Here is a 25,425-nt window from a genome sequence, read left to right as displayed (position 1 = left end):
CCTTTCCTATCATGCTATAACATATCATTTATGAGCTTTGCAATGAATCACAACAAGAAAGAAAATAGTGATCCTTTTCAGTTTGCCTCTAAGATTGCATAGAAATTTGTTATGCAATAAAAAGAGCACTAACATTCTCTGAAAATGTTCCCCTAGAACATACCTTCTAGGGCTTTCCAAATAGCTCAGAAGAAGGGTTTCAAAACTTTTTCTGTAAAGAACAACTTGAGTCTAGCACTTCTCAGAAGAAATCCAGCCTCAGTTTTTCTCGGCTTAATTTCATTTCAAGAATAGTACATTTTCTTCTTCCTCCAATTAAGCTCCACTGCCTAGTCCCAGGAAGAAAAGGAGTCATGGTAAAGCAGCCACAGTTAATAGATGAAGAAAGGAAGAGCAAAGCAATGAGACTGACAACAAAAATACATTTGGGAGGATGGACAAAACCAGAAATTCATTATTTAAAAACACTAATAAAATAGCTAAAGCTTTGAAAAGATTGGTGAGAGAGATAACTAGCTAATAACAGGAATGAAGAGACTGCCTTTAACTACAAATGAATATTCAATACCCAAAACAAGAAAATACTATGAACAATTTTTTCCCAGTGAATTAGAAAAGTTAGATAAAACAAACCATTTTCTAGATGAATATGTTAGCAAACTGACTCAAAGGGGAAAAAAAGCACAGACTCCCTGCTGTAGTCTAAATGTTTACGTCCCCTCAAACTCATATATTGAAATCCTAACCCTTAAAGGTGATGGTACTAGTAGGTGGGGACTTTGGGGGATGCTTAAGCCATGGGAGTGGAGCCCTCATGAATTACATTAGTGCCCTATGAAAGCAAGATCTCTAGCCCCTGGCACCACGTGAGGACACGGAAAGAAAGTGCCGTGTCCTCTGTTCTGTCCTCTGTAAAGCCCTCTGTTGTTTATAAGCTACCCAGTCTGTGGCATTTTGTTACAGCAACTCAAACTGACTAAGACAACTCCAAATAGACTTTAAAATATTAAAGACGATCAAGAATATAAAAATCTGCCCATGGGATCAGGGGAAAAGTGATGAAACAGTTTTACAAATGAGATCTACCAACAATTGAAGGAACAGATCCCTGTCATGTAGGAATTTTACCATAAAATAGAAAAAGAGGAAGAATTGTCCACCCCAAAACACATATTACATGACCAGTATTACTCCAAGGTTAGAATGATTTAAAGAATGAAAATAACAACACTAATCTCACTCACAAACACTGATAAAATCCTGATAAAATCCTCCTTAATAAAATATTAGCAAAGAAGATTCAGTAATTAGAAAACAACAAAAATTATGACTCAAATGGGTAACTGGTTTTATCCCAAGAATATGAGTTAAGTTTAGAAAAACCTATTGTTTTTTAAATCTATATTTTATCTATTATCACATTAGCTGAATAAAAGAGAAAAACAAAATCATCTCAGTAGATGGAGAAAAACTTTTTTTTAATTTATGATTTTAAAAACATAGCATATTTGTTTGCAAAATTAGAAGGAAATTTCCTCAACTTAATAAAAATTTTAACACAACAAAAGATTGTACTTAATATAGAAAATAGAATAAGAAAAACATTTGATAAAATTAACACCATTAAAAATTAAAAACACAAATTCACAGATATAGAGAACAAACTAGTGATTACCAGTGGGGAGAGGGAAGCGGGGAGGGGCAAGAGAGAAGTAGAGGATTAAAAGGTACAAACTATTAGGTATAAAATAAGTTACAAGGATATATCATACAACACAGGGAATATAGCCAATATTGTATAATAACTATGAATGGAGTATAACCTTTAAAAGTTGTGAATCACCATATCATACACCTGTAACTTATATAATATTGTACGGAAACTATACTTCAATTAAAAAAAATTAAAAACAAATGCCATGCACATATATTTGGAGAAAACTGTAATTCGAAAAGATATACAGACCCCAGTGTTCACTGCAGCACAGTTTACAATAGCCAAGACATGGAAACAACCTGTGTCCATCAACAGATGAATGGATAAAGAAGATGTGGTGTGTATATATATATATACATATATATATACACACACACACACACAATGAAATACTACTCAGCCACAAAAAAGAATGAAATGCCATTTGCAGCAACATGGATGCAACTAGAGATTATCATATTAAGTGAAGTAAGTCAAAAAAAGGAAGACAAATACCATATGCTATCACTGATATGTGGAATCTAAAATATGACACAAATGAACTTATCTATGAAACAGAAGCAGACTCACAGACATAGAGAACAGACTTGCGGTTGCCAAGGAGGAGGGTGGGTGGGGGAGAAATGGATTGGGAGGTTGGGGTTAGCAGATGCAAACTATTATATAGAGAATGGATAAACAACAAGGTCCTACCGTAGAGCACAGGGAACTATATTCAATATCCTGTGATAAACCACAATGGAAAAGAATATGAAAAAGAGTGTGTATATATATATATATATATATATACACACACACACATATATATATAACTGAATCACTTTGCTGTACAGCAGAAATTAACACAACATTGTAAATCAACTATAATTCAGTAAATTAAAAAAAACAACAAAACAAAAGTGCTGTGCAAACTAGGAATAAAAAGGCACTTCCTTAACCTGGTAAAATTTGTAAAACTATAGCAAATATCCTATTTAATGGTGAAATATTAGTTTTAAATAATTTAAAAATTATTTTAAAGGAAGAAATAAAACAATCATTCACAGATAGTGTTCATTATCTAAATCAAACTTGAGAAAACTCAAGAGAAAAACAGACCAATTATTAGAATTACAAATTGAGGTCAGAATAAGACAAATATATATAAATAGATTGCATTCCTACACACAAAAATAACATATGCATACAATTTTAAAGCATATCGTATATGATAGCAACAAAATGTAAGGTACTAGAAGTAAATCTAATGAAAATGTGCATATCTTTATGAAGGAAATTATAAACATTTATTGAAAGACATTAAAGAAGTTCTATGTCAGTGGAGATATATCCCCTTCAAGGATAAGAGTGAATATGATAAGGTTGTTAATCTCCCCCAAATAAGCTATAAAGCTTCAGTTATAATCCCAACAGTATTGTTCATGGACTTTGACAACTTTGTCTTAAAATTTATGTAGAAGAGCAAAGAACCAAGAACAGACATGACAATTCTGAAGAACTTCAAGGTGGGTGAAGACCCTCATTCTGGCAGCTATGAAGATCTCCCTAAAGCTTGAAGAATGAAGCAACCTGGTACAGGGAAGGGCCAAAGAAACCTACGAACAGATGGGAAACTCAGGCACTGACATATTCATAGACAAAAACCTGACACGTGACAGAAGTGGCTTTGGAAATCAGAAAGGAAAGGACAGAATAGTCCAGTGTTTTTCACATTTTGTTTTACCAATTACCCACAGTGAGAAATGCATTTAACACTGCAACCCAAACCATACAGTCATGTAGGTAAATATATACATAAAACCAAAACAGAAGATTCAAGGAAAATAGTTACAATTACTATGTGCAATGCATTCCAGTATTTTTCTATTCAGCCCTGTTTTATTTAAAACACACACACACACACACACAATTGTTGCGACCCATACAGTTGATTCCATAAGCGCTACAGAGTCGTAACCTTCAATTTGAAACACTGCACTGTGCAACAAGGTTCTTGATAGAGAGTTCTGTGCAGTGGGCATGCTAGTATGGTTCCCCAGGGGTTGGAGAGGGAGTTGATTTGTAGCGTTTGCCCATAACTGTGGTATAAAAATTCCTGCTGTGGCCCATATGAGCTAGCAATGTGTTTAACAACCAGCTAACGCGATGCCTGAGAATTAACAATGAACTTTCAGGAGCTGGTACGAGGTAGCTGCAGCACGCTGCTGATTCTAGGATAACTGGTTACCCATGTGAAAGAAATAATCAGACCTGTACACCACACCACAGATAAACATTAATTTCAGGTGAACTAAATGCCTGACACATGAAGAACAAAGATGTGAATGTGAAATGTGAAAAGCAAAAGTTAGAAAAGTGCAAAACAAAAAACAGTAGTATGTCTTTTTAACTCCTGGGTAGGAAAGGATTCTTAAATGATGTTAAAATCGCAAGCCACAAAGGGAAAGATTGATACATCTGATTACATTTAAAACAGACATTCCTGAGCATTAAAATTCATCACTTAAAAAGTGAAAAAACAAGCCACAGCCCAGGATACAACATTTGCAACTCATATACATTCAGAATTTTATAGGAATTCTTATAAATCAATAAGAAAAAAAACCTATAGAAAAAATACACAAACACACGTGCAAATAATTTACAGCAGAGATGATGTAAATGGCAGAAGAAAAAGGAAGAGAGGGAAAGAGGAATGGAGGGAAGAAGAAAGAAAAAGAAAAGCTCAACACCATTGTAAAGCAATTATACTCCAACAAACATGTTAAAAAAATATTCTCACTTGGGTTAGATGTATCAGCTGGGTTCAGACTGGAAAACAACATTCACACCCAGTCTTTCAATTCAGAGGAAATTTAATTCAGAGACTTTGGAAACCCAAAAGTCGAGGCAACCAAGAGATATAAGTGCAGGAACCCCTAGGCTGGGAAGGAAAGAGAAGACATGGTGTTTTCAGAATCCAGGACCTGGGGCTGCCCAGCAGGCCCTGAGTGGAGAAGGGGCCATCCAGCTGAGCCATGGCAGGAGCTGGCCAAGGTGAGCTGGGGCCATGGAGACCCCATTGGAGGCAGAGTGGATGGGGAAAAAGACCTTGGCTTCTCCCGTTTAACCTTCCACCAGTGCTTCACATTAGCTGAATGAAAATGGAAGCCAGCAGGCAAGGGACGCTGGGAACGGTCCTTTTAGAGATGGGCTCCCTCCAGGACAGGAGAAAGGAAAGATCTGAGAGAAAACTTGTAAATGCCCAACACATCAGGGGATGCACTGAGACCACTCCGTATCCATCAGATCTGGAATATTTCTAAAGTCAAGCAATAAAAAGCATTTTAAGAATATGAATGTATGAGAAATCTAATACACTGGTAGTGAACGAGGAAACTGACACAACAATTTTGAAAATAGAGGTTTTTTTCTCTAGTAAAATGGAAGGTACACACACCTGTGACCTAAAAATTCTACTCCTAGATAAAAATTCCAGAGAAAATTCTCACATGTATGTACAAGGTGACATGTACAAGAATATTAACCATTTGGGGATGGTTTAGAAAGTGGCAATAATTTCAATGTCCATCAATAGGATAATTAATTTTTTAAGGTTATATATTCATATGATAATGGAATACTATACCACAGTTAAAATGAAGGAACTAGTGCTACATGTTTAACATGGATTTATCCCTCAAACAATGCCACTAAAACAAAGCAAGGAGCAGAAGACCATATACAATATCATTCATATAAAGTTTAAAAACATAAAAGACAATTCTGTATTTTGCACGAGGATATTGCTCAGGACCACATACAGAGGATAAAGTATAAGAAACACGCAAGAGAAAGATAAACACAAAATGCAGGATAATGGTAACCCTAGGAGTGATCTCGAGGAAAATGGCATCATGGAAGGGTCCCTAGGAGGCTTCATCAATATATAAGTGCTTTGCTCCTCAGGTTAGGTGGGCAATACTTGCCTGTTCCTGACAGTTTCTCTCCACCTTTTTATATGTCTGAAATATTTGATTTTTATTAAAAAGATATGGAAGGACTGGCATCAAATTACTTTATTACTCACCTATATATATCAGGCCTCATATTGGTCAAAACTCTGAAATGTGTTTATAAGAATTCGTAACACAAAGCTGGTGTGAGAAATAGAAATGGTTGGTAAATTGCCCATTAATGACTCCCTATGTTTTTGGACTTACTAAGAACTTGTGATCTTTCCTCCAAAAAACTAAGCTCCTTCGTTCCATCACATATATAAAAACCCAGAACATTTGGAGATAGTATTAGTGGCTAATATGTATTAAGTACGTCCTCTGCTTCAGGCACCTATCATCCCCACTGTATGTATGAGAAAAACAGAGCACCAAGAGAGGAAGTCGATTTCCCAAAGCCACCTAGTGAATCGGGGATAGGGCCATTTCCACACTCACTCTTCTGCCCCACCCAGGTCAGCCCTTGTTTTTCTGTCTTACCTCGGAGTAATTTTTAAACCAGGGTAGATGAAATAAGGGTGCTTCTGGCAATGTCTAGACCTGACCATAACGTGAAGCTTTCTAATGTCACGGAATAGAAAACAAAATCCAGAGGGCTCTCTGGGGAGAAGCAAGCACACCCTATTGGCACCCCTGGTTCTGAGGCCATGCGACAGCTCCCACCAGCGTGTGACTTTGGGCAAGTTAATCAAACCAACTGCATTCCAGTCCCGGTTCTACCACTTTCTGACCCATCACTTAGCTTCTTTAAGCCTCATCCAGAAAACAGAGTATTTAATACCTTCCTCGTTGAGTTGGTCTGAGGGTGCTAAGTGAAAGCACGTCAGAAGCTCTTGCACCCTGCCTGCCCCGTAACCTAGATGGTTACCCACGGGACAGAGCCAACAGTGCCCATCCCTTCCCAACTCCACATTCAGTCACCTCACGTTGACATTGGCCATAGTGAGACAGGCTGGGACCTGGGACCCTTTGCTGCAGTGCTTACAGCTGGGCAAACATCTCCCCAAGCAACAAAATACACAGAAACTCTAAGGGACTAAAAACAACTGTGTGCATGTGCGGTTGAGGCACATTATGGACAACAAGATACAAAAAGACCAAAAAAAAAAAAAATCAACTGCCACTTCTGAAGAGCCAGGAACAAAAGTAGGACACTGCGCATGCCCCCTGCACACAGCACCACCAAAGAAGTGGGTAAAACATCTAAGCCACTCCTCCGGCCAGACCCCTGGACACAGCCCTACCCTCGCCCCATAGAAGGAAGCAGCTCAGCCCCTGCCTCGGGGCTCAAGCCAGCGAAACTGTGGCTTGTTCTCGCTCCCCGCTGCTGCAGCAGGAACCCCAGTAAAACTTTGCCTGAATTTCTTGTCTGGCCTCTTATCAATTTCTACTGATTAAGGAGGCTGAGAATCCTGGTCGGTAACAACAGCAAAAGGACTTAAACCACAAAAATGGACAAATTCTACAAATCAGGGCTTTATGTATTTATTTTTCTAAGAGCTGGTTGTTAAACGGTTTACCAGCAACCCCTGCAGCACTGTTGGAATTGGTTTGTCAACTATATAAATATTAGCTATTATTGTTTAAGATTTCCTGACCAAGAGGACAAAATGGAGAATGTTTAGGGGTGAAAACAGCTCCCACAAGAACACGGTTCTCCATCTCACAGAACACCTGTGCAGCACACACAGGTAAGGCCTTCCTCTGTGCCCAAGCCGGGATGGTGGGGTGCCAGGGAAACAGCAGTTTTTAGACAGCTGGTTCAGCACAAAGGGGCCGAGTTCCACGGCTTCATTACTGAGTGAGCAGGTGGTATCTTCACGTGTTACTTTCTAATCTGACCAGCATTGTGCTTTTCCTGAAACCCCAGTAAGTACCGGGAACCCTGTATTTGGTTGCCTGTGCCACTTTCTAACTGGGTGAGGGAGAATGCCCCTTCTTCTAATGGTTCACTGCACAGAACTCCCATCTCACTGAAGGTTTAGAACAATTAATTCAAGATTTTAAAATATGAAAGTATATATATTAAAATACACCAGACAATATGTGAAAGGCAATGAGGAAAATCTAGATGTATAATGATTCCTGTGATTTTTTTTCTCTAAACTGTGCAAGAATGTGGCTATCCTGAGAATTGCCTTGTGATAATTCTTATATTAGTAAAATATTAACTTGCTCAGAAAGTGAGAAATCCTCAGCATAACAAACACCTGAATGTATTTTACTAAGAATTTCAGTAGCTTCTCCCTTAGACATGTTTACAAGCCAGAGTTATTTGTACCAAACACAAATAACTGCGTTTCTCAGGATGTTCGAAATGAGAGGAAATAAGAATTGTAATGAAGTCAACACAGGCCACCTCAGCAAACACTACAATAAAAACACTTCCCTCACTATTCTGATCACCACCGGTTGAGATGATGGCTAATTAGAAAATCCTGAGTCAGAACATAAGCTCTTCAAATTCGAGGAAGAGAGTTGCCAGCATCATTTTCAGATTTACCTCCAAGTGTCCAGTTGCTAAGAGACATATGGACAAAATGTACTATAACGTGCAAATGGTTGTTCCTCCCAAAGAGCCAAGCTTACACAAAGCCTGTGTGGTTTGTATTTGCCTCCACGGCTACAGTGATGATTTGCATTATTGAATGTGTTTGCCATTGTACCAGAATTAAAGATGTCTCATCATGGCCCTATTTGTCATTAGCTGCCTGCCTCTCAGACCCGTCCCTTCCAGAATGTTCTCCCCATGCTATCACCAGAGTTCTCTTCCTAGAATGTTAGTCATTCATTTATCAACTTCACAGCTGCCTTCTGCACTTTTAGTTTACACTCTTAATTTAAATTGATTTGTACCCAAGCTTATTCTTGCCCTAAGCACTCCATATGATTTGCTGTCACACAAGGGAAGAAAATATTCGTGAAACATCTGAAAAAGGACTTGTATCTAGATGTACAAAGAATGCTTCCAATTTAATAACAATAAGAAAAACAATCCAATTAAAAATGGGCAAGGGCTTCCCTGGTGGCGCAGTGGTTGAGAATCTGCCTGCCGATGCAAGGGACATGGGTTCGAGCCCTGGTCTGGGAAGATCTCACATGCCGCGGAGCAACTAGGCCTGTGAGCCACAACTACTGAGCCTGTGCTCTGCAACAGGAGAGGCCACGATAGCAAGAGGCCCACGCACCGCGATGAAGAGTGGCCCCCGCTTGCCCCAACTGGAGAAAGCCCTCGCACAGAAACGAAGACCCAACACAGTCAAAAATAAATAAATAAACAAACCAATGAACCGACATTAAAAAAAAAAGGCAAAAGATTAAAACCCTACAAAAGACAATATACCAGTGGCCAATAAGCATATGATAACAAGTTCAACGCCAACAGACATCAGACAAATGCAAATTAAAATCACAAGATACCACTACACACTAACTTTTAAAAGATTAATACTTCAAGGTTGTTGAGGATGTGGAAGGATTGAAATTCTGATACAGTGCTTGCTGGCAGGAGTGTAAAACGGTACAACCAATTTGGCAAAAAAAACAACCTGGCATTTTCTTAAAAGTTTGAAACTGTACATTCAAAAGCATGATTATCTAACTAGTATATGTCTCAGCACTAGATCTAGAAATATACACAGAATAAAATAGGGTTTAAAAAAAAGTTAAATGTACAGTTACCACATGACTCAGCAATTTCATTTGCAGGTATCTATCCAAGAGAAATGAAAAAATACGTCCACAGAAAGACCTGGGCATGAATGTTCTGGGGACAATAGAAGCTTCTCTCGGGGTGACACCCTTCCTAAGAGCTGAGCACTTGCTGGAGGGCTGGGGGGCAGTGGCCTGAAGTCCCCTCGGCTTGCTCTCCGGGTGTGGAAGCCGTGCCGCATTACCAGGGCCCCGAGCTCAGTGTGCTGCCCCCCAGGATGGAGCCTCCATTCCATGAGTGCGGACCCGGCAGCAGAAGAGCACTTTAACCAGGAGAGAAAACATGTTTTTTGTATTTCAGATAGGTGACTCTGGCATTCTGGCAGACAGAGAGAACAGACTTGGGATTGCCAAGGGGGAGGGAGGGTGTGGGAGGGAAGGATAAACAACTGTAGAGCACAGGGAACTATATTCAATATCCTGTGATAAACCATAATGGAAAAGAATATGAAAAGGAATGTATATATAACTGAATCACTCTGCTGGACAGCAGAAATTAACACAACACTGTAAATCAACTATACTTCAATTAAAAACACACAAAAAACCCCCAAAAAACCAAAGCAGAAAGACACCAAGAGACTGGGGCTGGCTGAGGTTTCACTTTTCCTTTTTAACCAATTAGCCGCCATTCTAAATATCGTAGACCAAACAGAGACTGGGTCATCTGCCCAAAGGTGGGAGTCTGCAGCTATCAACAGACACAACCCCAAGCTAGTTTAGGACAAGTTTATGTGGCAGAGAAGGTAGACCACAGAGGAAGCTGGAGTCAAGCCTTCACCAGGCGTGGAAAGCATCTCTCACTCCTCCATCACATTAAGGTGAAAATTGAGGGCCCATAGCGAGCTCTAGACAAAATACAACTATCTTACCTTGGACAAGTTTCTCTGTCCTCTTCAGACTGTGGTAGGCAGAACGGTCCCCCAAAGACGTCGACACCCTAACGCCTGAAGACTTTGAATATGCTCTATTAAATGGCAAAAGGGACTCTGCAGCTGTAACACTACAGGTTTTAAGATCAGGAGATTATCCAGGTAGTCCTGGGCGGGCCCCGTCTAATTGCATGAGCCCCTACAAGCAGTGAACTTTCTCCAGCAGGGGGAAGAAAGACTGTAGCAGAAGGGAAATGCAGAGAGATCTAAAGCATGAGACGCGCTGGACCTACCAGTGCTGGGGAGAGCCACACAGACAGCATGAGAAGGGACGTGGGCAGCTATACAAGAAAAGACTGGCCCCCAGCTGACTGCTAGCAAGGAAATGGGGAACTCCAACCTCAAGGAACTGAATTCTACGAACAACCTGAAGGAGCCTGGAAGCTAAACATTCTCCAGCACCTCCTGAGAAGAGTCCAGCCCAGCTGACAACCCGATTTCAGCCTTAGGAGGTCTTCAGCAGAGGACCCAGCTGAGCCCTATTGGGCCCAGACCTCTGAGCCATGGAATACATGTGTGTTGTTTTAAGCCTCGAAGTTCACAGTCATTTGTCCTTGCAGAACTATAAAACTGATACAAAACTGACATAAACACATTTTTAAAAAGGAAGTAAGCAAGCAGAATTCTCAAGGAAAAGTGACTTTGAGTATAATTCCAATTTTCTTATTGCAAATACAGGACGTAGGAGCCTTGGAGCGCTTTGCTCAAGAATAATAGTTACAATCCATACTCCCTTCTGCGCTCCTCAGTATACGGCTGTATTAAATGGGAGACTGAGGCTCTATTTAGGGGAGTTTCTAAGGCCCTCTAGCAACACTGGAACAGAGAATGGATTTCAGTGAGGTCAAGACTGCAATAGGAATAAAAAAAAACCCTGCAATAGGAAGACCAGTTGTCGGGCTATTGTACTGAGGTGATTGAGGGACCACAGGGCAGGGCTAGCTGGTATGGAGGAATCAGATTGGAGAGGGAGACACTGATCCCGAACAGTTCTAGAAGGGCTGGCTAGGTGGAAGGTAGCACCAGTAAATCAGAGAATTCAAGAGAAGGAACAGACCTGGGAGAGAGTGAAACCATGGGTTTGCTTAAATCCACTTCAGCTGCCTTCACTGATCAAGGTGGTTTTGCATGTCCTCCAAGCGGCATGTAGCCTGAACAATAAGGTATGTATCTGCCCGAGTTATTTTCCAGGAACTTGGAGTCAGCTGTGTCTAGTTGGAGCTCAGCTGGTTAACACTGGAGAGGACCACTGACCCTCCAAATGGGCACACATGAGTGGCCACGCAGGGACCTTCTGACGCCAGAGGGTCGAAAACTCCACCTCAGCTCGTGCTAAGCGCCTCCACTCTTGAACGTGCAGAAGCCTGTAGCCTCGTTACGCCTGCACAGAACAACAATCACCCCCACCTTTCCCGGGTCACCTTTCCCCACGCTCCCCACGCCTCAGACGGCCCTGCTTCTTCGTTCATTATCCCGTAATTCCCCTGAGCCCTTTGGCGGATCTGAGACTTGTTTTCCCTTCTTCTCACCCGGCTGCCTTTTAAATAAACCCTCTCTTTGCTGCAATCCTTGGCGTCTCAGCGTTTCGGCTTGCTGGACGTCAGCCAAACATTAACCTGGTTTGGTTACAAGATGGTCACGGCAAAAGCTTAGTTTGGCATCTATTGAATTTGAGGGGCTTGCGGAACACCCAGGTGGTAACTGGATATTGAAAACTGAAGCTCAGCTGATTCTCAAAGATGCCAATTTGGGAATTATTAACATACACGTTCAGAAGATGCTCATGGGTTTTCCTTTGCTTTAAAATACAGTAAGAAGACTGAGGAAGAGAGACAAACAGGGAGTAACCTGGAGGTAATTAGAAATGGGTTTGGAGGAGAGAGGAAAAAGGAGGGTAGAAAAGATGAGAGAGCTGGCTAAGGTAGAATTAACAGATATATTACTAATAAACTACAAAAAAAGGTGTGCCTGGAAAGTTCATGATCTTAGGGGAGAAAAAAAGAGGTGGTAGGAAGGCAGAGGTAGAAAATGTTCCTGTTAGCCACAGGGAGCATTGCCACCTCCGGCCTGAGTGAATGACTATGCATGGAGGAGGGAGACGCAGGGAAAGAAGAAAGTGTTGATCCAGCCACTTGCACCTGGGGAGCTTCCTGGGCTGGGGGTTTGTAATTTGAGGAATGTTAATATTGTGTTCCTCCTGAGTACACCATTCATTCAGTGAAGACTTAGCTATTTACCAAATCGTTTACAGGGGAGTTGGAGACTCCCCACACCCCGATTTCTGTAAAAGCAAAAGCAATGCTGCCATCCTGAATACGGCTAAATCTTAAGTACGGCTAAATCTAAGTTGGCTTACACATAGCCACCTATGCATCCAACACAGTTTCCTCATGAAAAGCCCACAATGGCTTTTCTTTTTTTTTTTTAACATCTTTATTGGAGTATAATTGCTTTACAATGGTGTGTCAGTTTCTGCTTTATAACAACGTGAATCAGTTATACATATACATATGTCCCCATATCTCTTCCCTCCTGCGTCTCCCTGCCTCCCACCCTCCCTATCCCACCCCTCTAGGTGGTCACAAAGCACTGAGCTGATCTCCCTGTGCCATGCGGCTGCTTCCCACTAGCTGTCTGTTTTACACTTGGTAGTATACACAATGGCTTTTCTTGATACCCTTTGCAGAATCCCAATCTGTGAAAGCCTTTGAAGGCTGCACACAGCAGCAGGGAGAGAGAATAAGATGCCCACACAGCAGAGCTTAGGAGGGCTCCCTGCTGAACCGCCAGCTGTGGGGCAAGCAGTCAGCCAGGGAAGGTACCATTTAGGATGGAGTGTCCCTCATTTGCCCAGCTGGTCTAGATGGGCTCAAAAAGAATTTAAATTTAACATATTCCAAAGCACCAAATGATTATTTTAGACCATGAGACCAGATGCTATACTTTCATTATCTTTCCTGATGCCTCTAGTTTTGGCTAAGAATCAGAATAGTTGTCAAGGTTGGGTTGTCTTAAACTTTCTAAACACATATACTCCAAAGCTGCGTGTGTCAAGTGTCTCCAGAATCTTTTACTGCTGCTTTTAAAATTCCCCGCAGACACTCACCCACACTGTTGCACTCGAACACATTTCTACCACAAAGATTAAAAAGTACTTCAGAATGTTTTTTATTCTACTCTGTATCAAGGCCACAGACACACAAAATGTTTGGATCACTTAAGTTATAACATTCCATGTTTTCATAGTAAGAACAAGGACATAAATGATCATTTCCTGAGTTTACAGTGCAATGTAAAATTTAATCTGTATTGCTAATCAGACATCTTACAGCATAGAAATGTGATCAAAATGATCATTTGCTTTATCATGTCATAAAACACAAGAGCTTATTGTAGAACAGTGATACAGTTTAAATGGTAAGGAACTTTGTGATTCGTAACAAAGAATCCTCTATATACTTGTTGCCACGATTGACCTTCCAGGACAAATATCAGTAGTAAAATAAGTTATGGTACAAAATAAAGTCAACAAGGTATCTATAGTGAAGAAACATTTGATTTAATTTAAGAAACTAAAACCTGGATTCTAGTTAACCTATATACAAAAATGTTCTTTTAAAAAACCCTAAGTAATCACAAATTTAGCTAAAACAGTTGAACGATGGCGCTTCATTATGCTGTAAAACTATGGATCTCATCTTTGGAAAAGTTCAAATCATGCAGCAACCTGAAAAACAAATAAAAAGCACATGTTTCTTAGGGAAGATGTTTAAAAATAAACAAGATCAGAGTTTACCATCGTAACCATAGTATTTTTTCATTTTCCCCATTTAGCATGTGTTTTCTAAAAAACACAATTATCAATTCTAAAAAATTAACAATAATTCCTTAATATCATCTAGTATCTAGTAAGTGTTCACATTTTCAATTGTCTCATAAATGCCATAATTTTTTAAAGTTTGTTTGAATCAAGATCCAATTAAAGTCTACTCACTGTGATTGGTTTATATGTCTTTTGGGGTTTTTTTTGTTTTTTGTTTTTTGTTTTTTGCGGTACGCGAGCCTCTCACTGTTGTGGCCTCTCCCGTTGCGGAGCACAGGCTCCGGACGCGCAGGCTCAGCGGCCATGGCTCACAGGCCCAGTCGCTCCACGGCATCTGGGACCTTCCCGGACCGGGGCACGAACCCGTGTCCCCTGCAACGGCAGGCGGACTCTCTACCACTGTGCCACCAGGGAAGCCCCTCTTTTTGGTATTTTTTGATCTATAACATCCCCTCCATCTCTCTCTCTCTCTCTCTCTGTCCTTCAATTTATTTGTTGACAAAATGAGATTTTTAAGTGTTGAGTCTCCCACAGTTCTCATTTTGCTGCATCCCTGTGGTTTACTTTAATAATGTTCCTTTTTCCTTTTATCTCCCAAAATTTAATAATTGGATCGAGAGGCTTAATCAGATACAGGTTCAATTCTTTTTGACAAGACTACTTCATAGTGCTCTTTCATCAGGAGGCACATAATACCGGGTTGCCTCTCTTTTTGGATGCTAACCACCACTGGTGATCTATGTGCATATCTACTAGTTTCATTAGGGACCGAAGTTGGTGATATTCTACTCCTATCATTCTTTATTCGTTTATCAGCCGAGGAATTCTATAAAGAATAACTTCTGCTCATCTAGTATGTGGTTATCCAGTAGTATAACTCATACAGAAAAGGCAGAATAAATGCTGGTTTTCTTCCTCTTTATTCACCAGTTTTTGAAGTAAGGACTTGATCCCCTAGCATTCTATCTTAATTTTCCCCCACTGAACAGGAGAAACAGAAATACTGCTTAAGTATAATTCAACTTGGAGAATACTGTAAATGGAGACTGAAATCTTAAAAGTAGCTCTGTTTAAAATAGTGCTGAAGGGGACTTCCCTGGCGGTCCAGTGGTTAGGACTCCACGTTTCCACTGCAGGGAGCATGGGTTCGACCCCTGGTTGGGGAACTAAGATCTCGCAAGCCATGTGGCATGGCCAAAAAAAGAAAAAAAAGGAGGTGAAAAAAAAATAAATAAAATGCTGCTGAAAATAATAAACATTTCCTTCGTACTCACTCTTTGTAGTCACTGTGCTAAGCATTTCACATGCATCAATATTATCCTTTATTCCCTCGGATAGGTGAGTGCACGAAAGCTGAGATGGTTTTGGCCCTAGGACACTTAGCTGATGATTATAGCATGAGCCTAAGTGGTGGACCTGGGATACCAACCCAAAGTGGCAGCTTCCAGAGCTGACACGCACATTCAGACAAAACGACAGGACGGCACAGGAGTTACGAGGGCCAACGTGGTGCGGCAGGCAAGCCTCTCACTATCTGAACCCAACCTACCTTTCCGGACATACCGCCTGTCTTTTTCATAATTAAAATTAAAAATAAAATAGCAAGAGAGAAAATTACCTAGCAAATGTTAGGTTCAGTCATATACCAAACAAGGAAATGCAGGGCATTTAAGGCAGTCATGTTTTAAAGTCATCTAGAAGCCCAGTAGTGGCTATATGTAACCAAATATTTTAAAGTGTCATTTTAGAGTTAAATAAGATCAAGGTGATTTTTAAATAAGATGGTCACTACCACTGGTTGTTCTCTGTGTGGAGTTCAACTCTTGGTCTTGGCTTATTTATGTTCTAGTCTCTGGTTTTTGTCTTGCTGTTTGGCTTTCTCTCACTGTGTTATCGATTAATGCTCACCCAGTTGCAGAGAATGATGGAAGATCAAAAGCTACAATGAGATGAACACTGCTTATTATGATATATTTTTAAAAAATTATTATATATTATGAAGCTTTGGTGGAAGAGGAGGTTGAATCTAGTGTCCCCAAAACTATCTGGCACCAATCTTGTGAAAGCGTCCACACTACCAGCCACTACCAGAGGCCATCAAGAGCTGGCTGTGTCTGACTTTTGTGTTCACGTCTAACTCTGTGCATAATCCGGGCCTCCGACGCTTCACCTGCATGCAGATTAAACACTTTGTTATTATTTTCTTATGCTGTGACAGACTACTGAAGTACGTGTTCATATGAATAGGAAGAAATGAGAGCCATGTCAACTGCTGTTCATAGGAGGTCGTCATTTCACGGTGCTGGGATTCTCTCTCCTACCACGTTGCTACTCACTTCATTCCTTGTTCTGTAAATGGCATTGGTCCACAAATGCAGATGAGGACTTTGGACGTGTCTAAACTTCTTTTCAAAAATTCAGAAAGCAGAGCTGGTGAAATGTATCCCCGTTTGCCATTCCATTCAGAAGTAGGTACTGAGAGAACAAATTCAAGGTCAAATCTGGAGAAAAGAAACATTTTTTTAAAGTCTATTACATTAAATACATTATGAACATGTTTCCAGTTCACTAACGCATCTTTTTCTCCCCTGGAGAACAAATGAATATATGAAGGTTGACACGCTTGCTAGCAAAGCACTAGAACAGAATGTAAACATTTTGCAAATACAGGTAAATCCACATTTACTAAAGATAAACTTTTGCTACAGATAAGAGAATAATTTGAAATTTTCTATTGAACTCATTAGAAAGAGAGCTCTGAAGGATCTCAGAGAACTCCACATTTTTATTAATAATTCACTTGTATAAAGCACAGTAAAGAGCAACGACCAGTGACATGTGCATTTTCATCTGACTCAAACCCCTCCAATGAGTCCTTGACCCCGATAACCAACGGCCTATCTGACTTCTTACTGTTACTGTCTTCGTGGCTTCAACCTTGACTTACAGTATCCCTGTGCCACACCCGATGTCACTGCTGTGAATGGCACCACAGTCCGTTTGGTTGCACAAACCAGAAACCCAGGACTGATCTGCCTCACCCTCCACGTCCAAATTCTCCCCAATCCTAGCTCCTAACTCTGTGCTCTGCTTCTCTCAGCCTTCACTGCCACACCCTGCCTGTTCTCTTTCTCCTTCTGTAATGTTTCTACCACACCCCACTGTTCAGTTTCTTAGCTCAAGCATAATTTCCAGGGAAGCACTGCAGCCCCACCAGTCTGGAGTCCTTTCGTAATTACATGTGTTGTAGAAATGTTTCCCTTTTCCTCTTCTTTATAGCCTTTCTATCAGGCTGTAAATATGTGGCCACCAAGGTGATTTTTCTAGTAATGTCTCCCTTCCCCATTAGACCAGAAACTCCGTGAGAGCAGGGACCATGTTTGCTTGGGTTATCACTGCACCCCTAGTGGCCATCACACAGGAGGCACTCAAACACTATGGAGTGAAACATTTCAAAGAAAAGAAAGGGTACAGAATTACGATCAGAAAGAAGCACATCAAACCAAGCCTCACAAGGGAACAACAGACCACTTCTTCCCACAGCTCTGCAATCTGTTAAGTGAACTGCTGATGAACAGCCATAGCATATTCAAAATTCTAAGCTCTACCTGCTCCCTTTGCTCCATTTCTGCAAACACAGTTAGTTCTTATCATTTTCAGTAGCATCAGATCGAATGTGTTTCTACATTTTCCACTTGAGTAATATGTTAATCTCAATCTTAAGAAAACGCTGAAGTGAATAATTTCTCTCGTGAGGTGGCCCTGGGAGCCAAACATCAGAACAGAAGCAAGACATGGCTGGAGCTGTGGTCCTCGCCTGGCTGGGGTGCAGCTGGGTGAACGCTCCCAAGAGCGGACGGGCCAGCACAAGCATACAGACCAGCTCAGGGCGCCAGCCGGGGCTACAGAACCCGTCCCAGCTCTCACCAGACCCAGCCTCTAGGGCTTATAGGTCCATCTGTGGAACAAGGTGGGAAAACTATATGCTCTCTTACAATTCTAATATTCTGATTTTATATTTAAAATCCCAACAGAGACGTGTTTTATTTCTTGCCTTCAAGGTTCCCATTTCACTTTAGCAGCAATAGGAATCCACCCTATACAAAACAGTACCCCAAATACTCTCTTTTACTAGCATGTTTTCCTTCCCAGCACTTATCATTAAGATAGCGTTACATAATTCTGGAACGTGATGTTTGTTTGCTGCTCCATGAGGCCAGAGTCCTGGCCTGTCTTGTTCATACTGTATCCAGACCTGGCTTGAGGCAAGTGTGCAAAAAATACTTGATGAATGAAAAAAGGAATTTATTTAACAAGAAGCCATACTGGTTAAAAATAAACACTATACTCAGAAGAACAAAGCCACATGCTGGCATCTATGAAATTACATATAAAAATGTACGTGAATTTGTAAGGGCATTTTTCTGGGAAGAAGGTCTATAACCTTTCATCAGATTATCAGAGGGGACCCAAAAGCAGCTGTGGAACCACTATCTTAAGACATTTCTAATTATACATAGACAACGCAATAAAATATAGCAACTGCCTTGTTAAATTACAAATAAAAGATAGTCTCCTCTGCCTCTATTTCCAATCAGCCTGTCACTGGAATAAAACTGCTAAGATATATAAATCAATACTGGCGTCCTTTGTCATCTGAATAAAAATCTTAATTTTCCTTTAGTGAGATGCTTTAAAAAGAAAAAAAAAAGCGTAATCAGTGGCATGCTTTCTGCAGGCATCTACTAAAGGGTGAAAAATAACTGTGATCCTTACATAAATGGTATAAATTCCTCATGTATTTTGTATTTATTCACATATTGGTCCCCCGGGTATACCTTTGGGTCTCTCAGTGGAAAACGTGACCAGGTGGCATGGATGCAATTTTCAGGGGATTGTAAGGAGGATGCTCTCCTGTTTCTCTTCTCCTTCACAGCCCTGGAAAAGAGCTTTCACTGGAGCGGGAGCAATCCCAAGGTAAGACTCAAGAATACATGAATGAAGGGCTTTTTATACCATATCAGGATACAGATGGTTACTGTGGATGGTTGCTTCTGAATTTTTCTGAAGGGCAACTTACTGTCTGAAGCATTTATAGCCTTGAGGCATGAGGGGACGCACTGGCAAATGTCCTGAAACTCCTTTCTGCCCTATGATTTCAGAAGTGCCAGAAAGGACTGGGACTCTTGAAAAGGTTACTTGAAAGTAAATTTCGAGAATCCATAAAGTGCAAAGCAACATGAGAGAGAGAGAGAGAGAGAGAGAGAGAGAGAGAGAGAGAGAGAGAGAGGGAGAGACCTGCTTCTGATGAATGCCTGTGAGGTCTAAATGTCAATGGAAGTAAACAAGCTTGTCCAAAACAAATTACTTTAAAGTAGGCTGATAAATGACCTGAGATTAAAAAATCTTGAAATATAAACGTATGCATTCAGTCTAAACCATATGCAGAGCCTGAAGTCATTCAACAGCGTACTCCCTCCTCCTCCAGGCAATCAGCTTCCCAGACCCACTCCTTCCTATTTCTTAAACAAACATACATAGCCCTGCCTTCCCAATTTTACTGCCACAACTCCAGGTCCGGCCCTTCTATCTCTTGTCTAAGATGCTGCTCTAATAAGCTTACCCTCATCTCTCTGGCATATCCTTGTTATACTAGTTCTCCTAAAAGCCCAGATCCAATCTCACAACTTCTTTGCTAAAGCTTCAGTGGCTTGTCACTGCCCACAAAGTAGTACTTCAGAGTATTTGGGGCCCCAGCTTCTCCTGGTTCCTCTAGCTAAAGAAAAATACTAGAATCTGCAGAAAAACTTGCTATTTGCTCATGGGAAAAACAGCCCACAAAATAAACAGCTAGGGGTTAAAAATATTTCTCAAAACGAATCTGATTAAACACGTGTGCTCCTCCAAATGTTAGTGGTTGTCCATGAAAACAAAAGGCTAACCTGGCAAATAAGTTTGGGACTACTGGGTTAAGAGAAGTTAAACAGATTTGTTTAGAATTTCTCAAAGCCTTGAATATGCTAAGTTCATATTAAACTTCAAGAAGATAACATAGTATACATTATTTCTCAAACTTATTTAATCATAGAGCCCTTTAGGGGGAACACATATATATTTCAAGGAACACATTCCAAGAAACACACCCCTGGGACTTCCCTGGTGGCACAGTGGTTAAGAATCCGCCTGCCAATGCAGGGGACACGGGTTCAATCCCTGGTCCGGGAAGATCCCACATGCCACGGAGCAACTAAGCCCGTGTGACACAACTACTGGGCCTGCGCTCTAGAGCCCGCGAGCCACAAGTGCTGAAGCCCACGTGCCCTAGGGCCTGTGTGCCGCAACTACTGAGCCTGCGTGCTACAACTACCGAAGCCCACGCGCCTACAGCCCATGTTCTGCAACAAGAGAAGCCACCGCAATGAGAAGCCCACGCACCACAATGAAGAGTAGCCTCTGCTCGCCGCAACTAGAGAAAGGTCACACGCAGCAACGAAGATCCAATGCAGCCAAAACATAAATAAATTTAAAAAAAAAACAAAAATCATTGGGAACTGTATTCAATACCTTGTAATAACCTATAATGGAAAATAATCTGAAAAATATATATCTCAATCAATTTGCTGTTCATCTGAAACACAATATTGTAAATCAACTATACTTCAGTAAAAAAGAAAATCCAAAAAAACACCACCCCTGGAGGAACATCTGGGAGGAACAGAGAGTGGTATAGGGTCCAGATTAGGGGCCCACATATCTGAGTTGCCTCACAGGCTGGGGAAAAAGAAAGGCATTCAAGCACCTTGTTTAACTTACTTGTGCTTCTGGAATCACTGGATTTTGCCGTCTTAAATGGGACTTACACATTGCTGGTCCCCAAACTGACACCAGAATATAGAAAAACCTTTACCTTCGAGAGGCTACTGTCAAAGTGGATCAATAGGCCTTGGTACACTTTGACTTAGTGATTCTTCTGGTGAACCTTTATCCTGCATAGCTAGAGAGGTACAGAAAAATTTGTACTCACTATGTCCAACAGTAGAGGGTTGGTTAAACAAATTATGGTATGAACTCAATGACCAAATACAATGCAGTTATTAAAAATCATGGTGTAGTGTGAGTTTTCCCAACTAGCGCTACTGGCAGTTTGGGCAGGATAATTCTTTGCTGTCCTGTGCTGTCTTGTGCACTGGAGGCTCTTAACAGCATTCTTGTAGGCTCTTAGCAGTCTCTACCCACTAGGTGCCAGGGGAACCCCTTCCATCAGTTGTTACGATCAAAAACGTTTCAAGACATAAATGTCCCCCTAGGGTGTCAGGGTGTCAGGCGGGGAGAAACAGAATCACTCCAGGTCGAGAGCCACAGGTTGAAAGTGTTCTATACATAGAATACACACAATTCACTAAAAATGTAGTTATAAAAAGTATAGTCAGTATGGCTACATTATTTAAAAATACAAAAAAATAATGTGCGCATTTAAGTGTATAAGTGCGTGCATGTGTGTATGTATGTGTGTGTCTGTGAGAGAGAGAGGGAGAGAAAGAGAGAGAAGGAGAATGGAAAGATACAAACCATAATGTTGTTCCTTGGGTGGTAAGATTATGGGTGATCTTTTCCCTTATATATTTTTCTATACAAATATGTATTAATTTTATAAACGGGAAAATCAGCAAATCATCAAATTCTACTATTTATAGAAAAGAATATGCTATTAACTTTACTAAAATAAGGTTATTATCTTCAAACATGACTGCTTTGAAAGGGAAGGAAAATACTTATTCTATTTATATATTACAAAATGCCATCCAGAAGTCAATCTCACTGTCAAACTGTCCTGCACCTCAAAAAGAATTCTGCAAAAGCAGAGAACTCAGAGCGGGCGCATTCTACTGGGGGAGGGGGGAGTACCAGCGTGTAAGACTGAGTCAACCAGGCCTCATAACACTGCTCAGTAGTCGAGACAGAGATAGTGAAATTTAATTTGGATTTCCGTTTACATAGTAATTACCTACACCTGCTGCTGTACATATTTACCTTCTACTGGAGTTAACAGTCAAGTGTAATAAAATATTTGGATAAAATTCAGGCAAGCTAACTTTTTTTTTTCCCATTGAAATTTTATGCTTAATGACATGAAAACTGAATTGAAACAGAAACATCCTGAAAGAGTACAAATCGTCTACCTATTCTCGGCAATTCTAAGATTAAGTTTAGCAACATGGGAAAATGAAGAGATCCATTCCCCGGATTGCATGAGAAGATAAGCCAACACAATATCCTGTTCCCCGTTATATCCCCATACAGGCACCTGGGAGACGCTCACAGGAAATTGATGAGTAAATGAATGTTACAAATATGCTAATTCTGGGCGAGGCACCCACATCCGCTATCTCATGGCCCCCACTCCCAAACAACCCTATGATGGAGATATCGATGTCCCTGTTCTACAGATGGAAAAACTGAAGCTCCCTCTGATCAAGTGACTTGCCTGAGGTCATAGGTTAACAAGTTTCCATCATACAACAATATTTCGAAGAATTTCCTTTGCTAACTATATTATTTAGATAAACTCTGAGGACAAGCACAGCATGCTTGCTGAAAATGAAAATATTAGACAATACACCAGTCTCAGTATACATTTTTCCTATCCCTCCTTGTTCCCCAAAGGATTGAATGGAAAGCTGTGTCCTAATCCTACAGAGAGTAAGGTATTTCATTTGTTTTAACTATAGAACTTATTTTTTTAATAGTCACAATCCAATAATAATTTAACCAAGGAGATGTGTTCAAGTTTCACATTCTGCCATCAGAAAGTTTATTACTAAAATGAGCAGTGACATTGGAGAGTCAAGATGTAGGAAAGGGTGGTTTAACAGATTAAAAAAATTAAGCCTTAAATGTTAATTAAATGACAGATGTGACAAATTAAAACTACTTTATATTAATTTGAACTTTCATTTTCCTTCTGTGTATGGGACTCAACAATTATGCTCTGAATGAACAGTACTACCGAGAGCCATCAGTAAACCTTTAAGGCTAGGTTTCTCCTCTATCTGCATAAAACCTGAGAATATGGAAGGTTCCTGACAAATGTTCCAAAGCCACGTACATACACAAGGCCTCTGTGTTTCCCACTGAGGGTCTGACCCCAAGGCCTTTGTGTTTTCCAGTGAGGGTCTGACCCCAAGTCTCCAGGGGGGCACAGATCATTCGAGGCTGGAAGTCAGTGCCAGTAGAGGGCCCCCAGCAAGGAGAGTGTACCCCCAGAAAGTGGAAGGAAAGGGAGGGAGCAGAGAGCGCACAGTAGCGGGAGCAGGCAGGTGAGAGCAGGGAGAGCGCGAGCGAGCAGAAGAGAGAGGATGAAGGCAGGCCAGAGGCAAAACACTCACTCCTCCCAGCACACTGGAGCGTCTCACTCACTTAGAGCCAGTTATCCAGAAGTGAAAAAAAGGGGCCTTTCCTCATCCTCAGTCCTGCAGCCTACGCAATTCCACCAACCCAAATTATGTGGACCAAGCAAGACAAAACAAAATACACAGGGGACGTTGTTAAAGGGCACTTCATGTTCAGAAGCTGTAACACATGCCTTTCTACCAATTCTTTCTTTTTTTTTTTTGATTTTTTTAAACTTTTTATTTTATATTGGAGTGTAGTTGATTAACAACGTTGTATTAGTTTCAGGTGTAAAACAAAGTGATTCAGTTATACGTATACACATTACTTCTTACGTCGAGTTTAACATCAATGGATAGACTAAGAGTACAATGTCTGCTGAAATAATAGTAAATGAATTCTTCTTGTACAAGCAAACTATCTTGAAGAATACCATGTCCCAAAACTGCCAGAAATAATTTTTTAAAAAAATCTAGCTAAAAAAGTGTAGCTACGTCTGCTTAAAGTCTTTTAAATGCTTGTTTAGGAAACAGGAGCTCAAACAGTCAATACAAGAACACATGTATACAGAGGTCCTTCATAACAGCAACCCAAATATCTGAGGCAGGGCTTCACAATTTCTAAGCATTTGCACTATCTTCTCTAGTCCTCACAACAGGCTTATGAAGTAAATAGGAAAGATGTCATTATTCTATTTTGAAAATAAAGGGACAGGCCCACAGAGCTACGTAATTTTTGAATACAGTTTCAAGCTAGTAAAGGGTAGACTGAAAACCAGAATTTAGGTCTTTAGGCTTTTTGATAAATGCTGCTTCCGATATTCCACTTTGAAAATTAGTGAAAAAGACACTTGAAAAACGCAGGACTTTCTATTTCTTTAAATTATGCTCTAAATTGCTGTGCAACTACTTAAGTATAGTACATATTCTTAGGTTTATGTTTTAAGTACGTGAGAAAACACTTCGGTGATTAAATTCAGGTCGTCCTTCATTTGTGCAAATTATTTACTAAAAGAGAAAGAGGGGGAGGATGGGAGACAACAGAGAGGAAAAGACTAGAAGGAACCACGGCATCACCTTAGTGAGGATATTCAGAAAATATTCAGAAGAACCTGGAGCCCCAGGGACAGCTGGATTTCTGAGGTCTTTAACTTTTAAAATGTCAAGAACTTTATCTCCACCATACTGTCATAAACATAAATACTTACGTCAGATATTTTGTATGACTTACGAAGTTCTGCAATTCTTAGAAATAGTTTTTAATGATTACAAAAATGCTTCAGAAATATGACAGCTTGTCCAATTCATTCTTCTTCTGAAAATTTTGTTTTGGATTTCCAACTGCTTTCATACCTCTTTAGGGGAGATGGGGCGTATGCGTGGTTAAATTATCTCACTTCCTTGGACTGTGCTAGGGCTCTTTTTTCAATGAAACAAACTGCCACCTTGCTGTCCTTGCTGCCTCATTTTACCACTGAATTCAGCCTGACTCAGACTTTTTTCTATTACCTATACCAGCATTTCCCAAAGTGTGTACTGCGGACCACTAATGATATTTAATACGTGTTAATGTGAATGAAAAAGAATGAAGAGAATCTTGCTAAACAATGCAGAAGGAATCCCCTTCTTGGAAAGTCACAATGGACATTGGCATAGTAAACGCTCTAAGAAATCCTGTAGTAAAAAAAGTGTTTATTTTTGCTTAACCTACCTCACCAGATTTATCTGATCTGTCCCCATTATAACAAGAAAATCCTGAATTACCAAATTGGCTACACTGGATCATTTTCAATGAAACCTAACTCAGTATACACAACATAACATAAACATAAAGCCCAGTATATATTTTAGTGAAACA

At 40.4% G+C, this 25,425-nt stretch overlaps 1 protein-coding gene across 1 annotated transcript in view; it reads right to left on the bottom strand.

Moving 5' to 3' along the window:
• Positions 1-13,515: 13,515 nt before the first annotated feature.
• Positions 13,516-25,425, bottom strand: part of CYB5R4 (cytochrome b5 reductase 4) — an 82,993-nt gene continuing 71,083 nt past the window's right edge. The window contains exons 15-16 of the mRNA XM_082669216.1: positions 16,515-16,679; positions 13,516-14,082 (exon numbers count right to left, since the gene is read on the bottom strand). Coding sequence (XP_082525342.1) covers positions 14,028-14,082; positions 16,515-16,679 — 220 coding nt within the window. The 3' untranslated portion in view covers positions 13,516-14,027. The remainder of the gene's footprint in view (positions 14,083-16,514; positions 16,680-25,425) is intronic.

The sequence above is a fragment of the Grampus griseus genome (genome assembly GCF_964374135.1).
Source record: "Grampus griseus genome assembly, chromosome: 13".
In the NCBI taxonomy this organism is placed as follows: Eukaryota; Metazoa; Chordata; class Mammalia; order Artiodactyla; family Delphinidae; genus Grampus; species Grampus griseus.
Note: the sequence above shows the minus strand (reverse complement) of the source record. Positions and strands in the feature narration are given on the sequence as shown.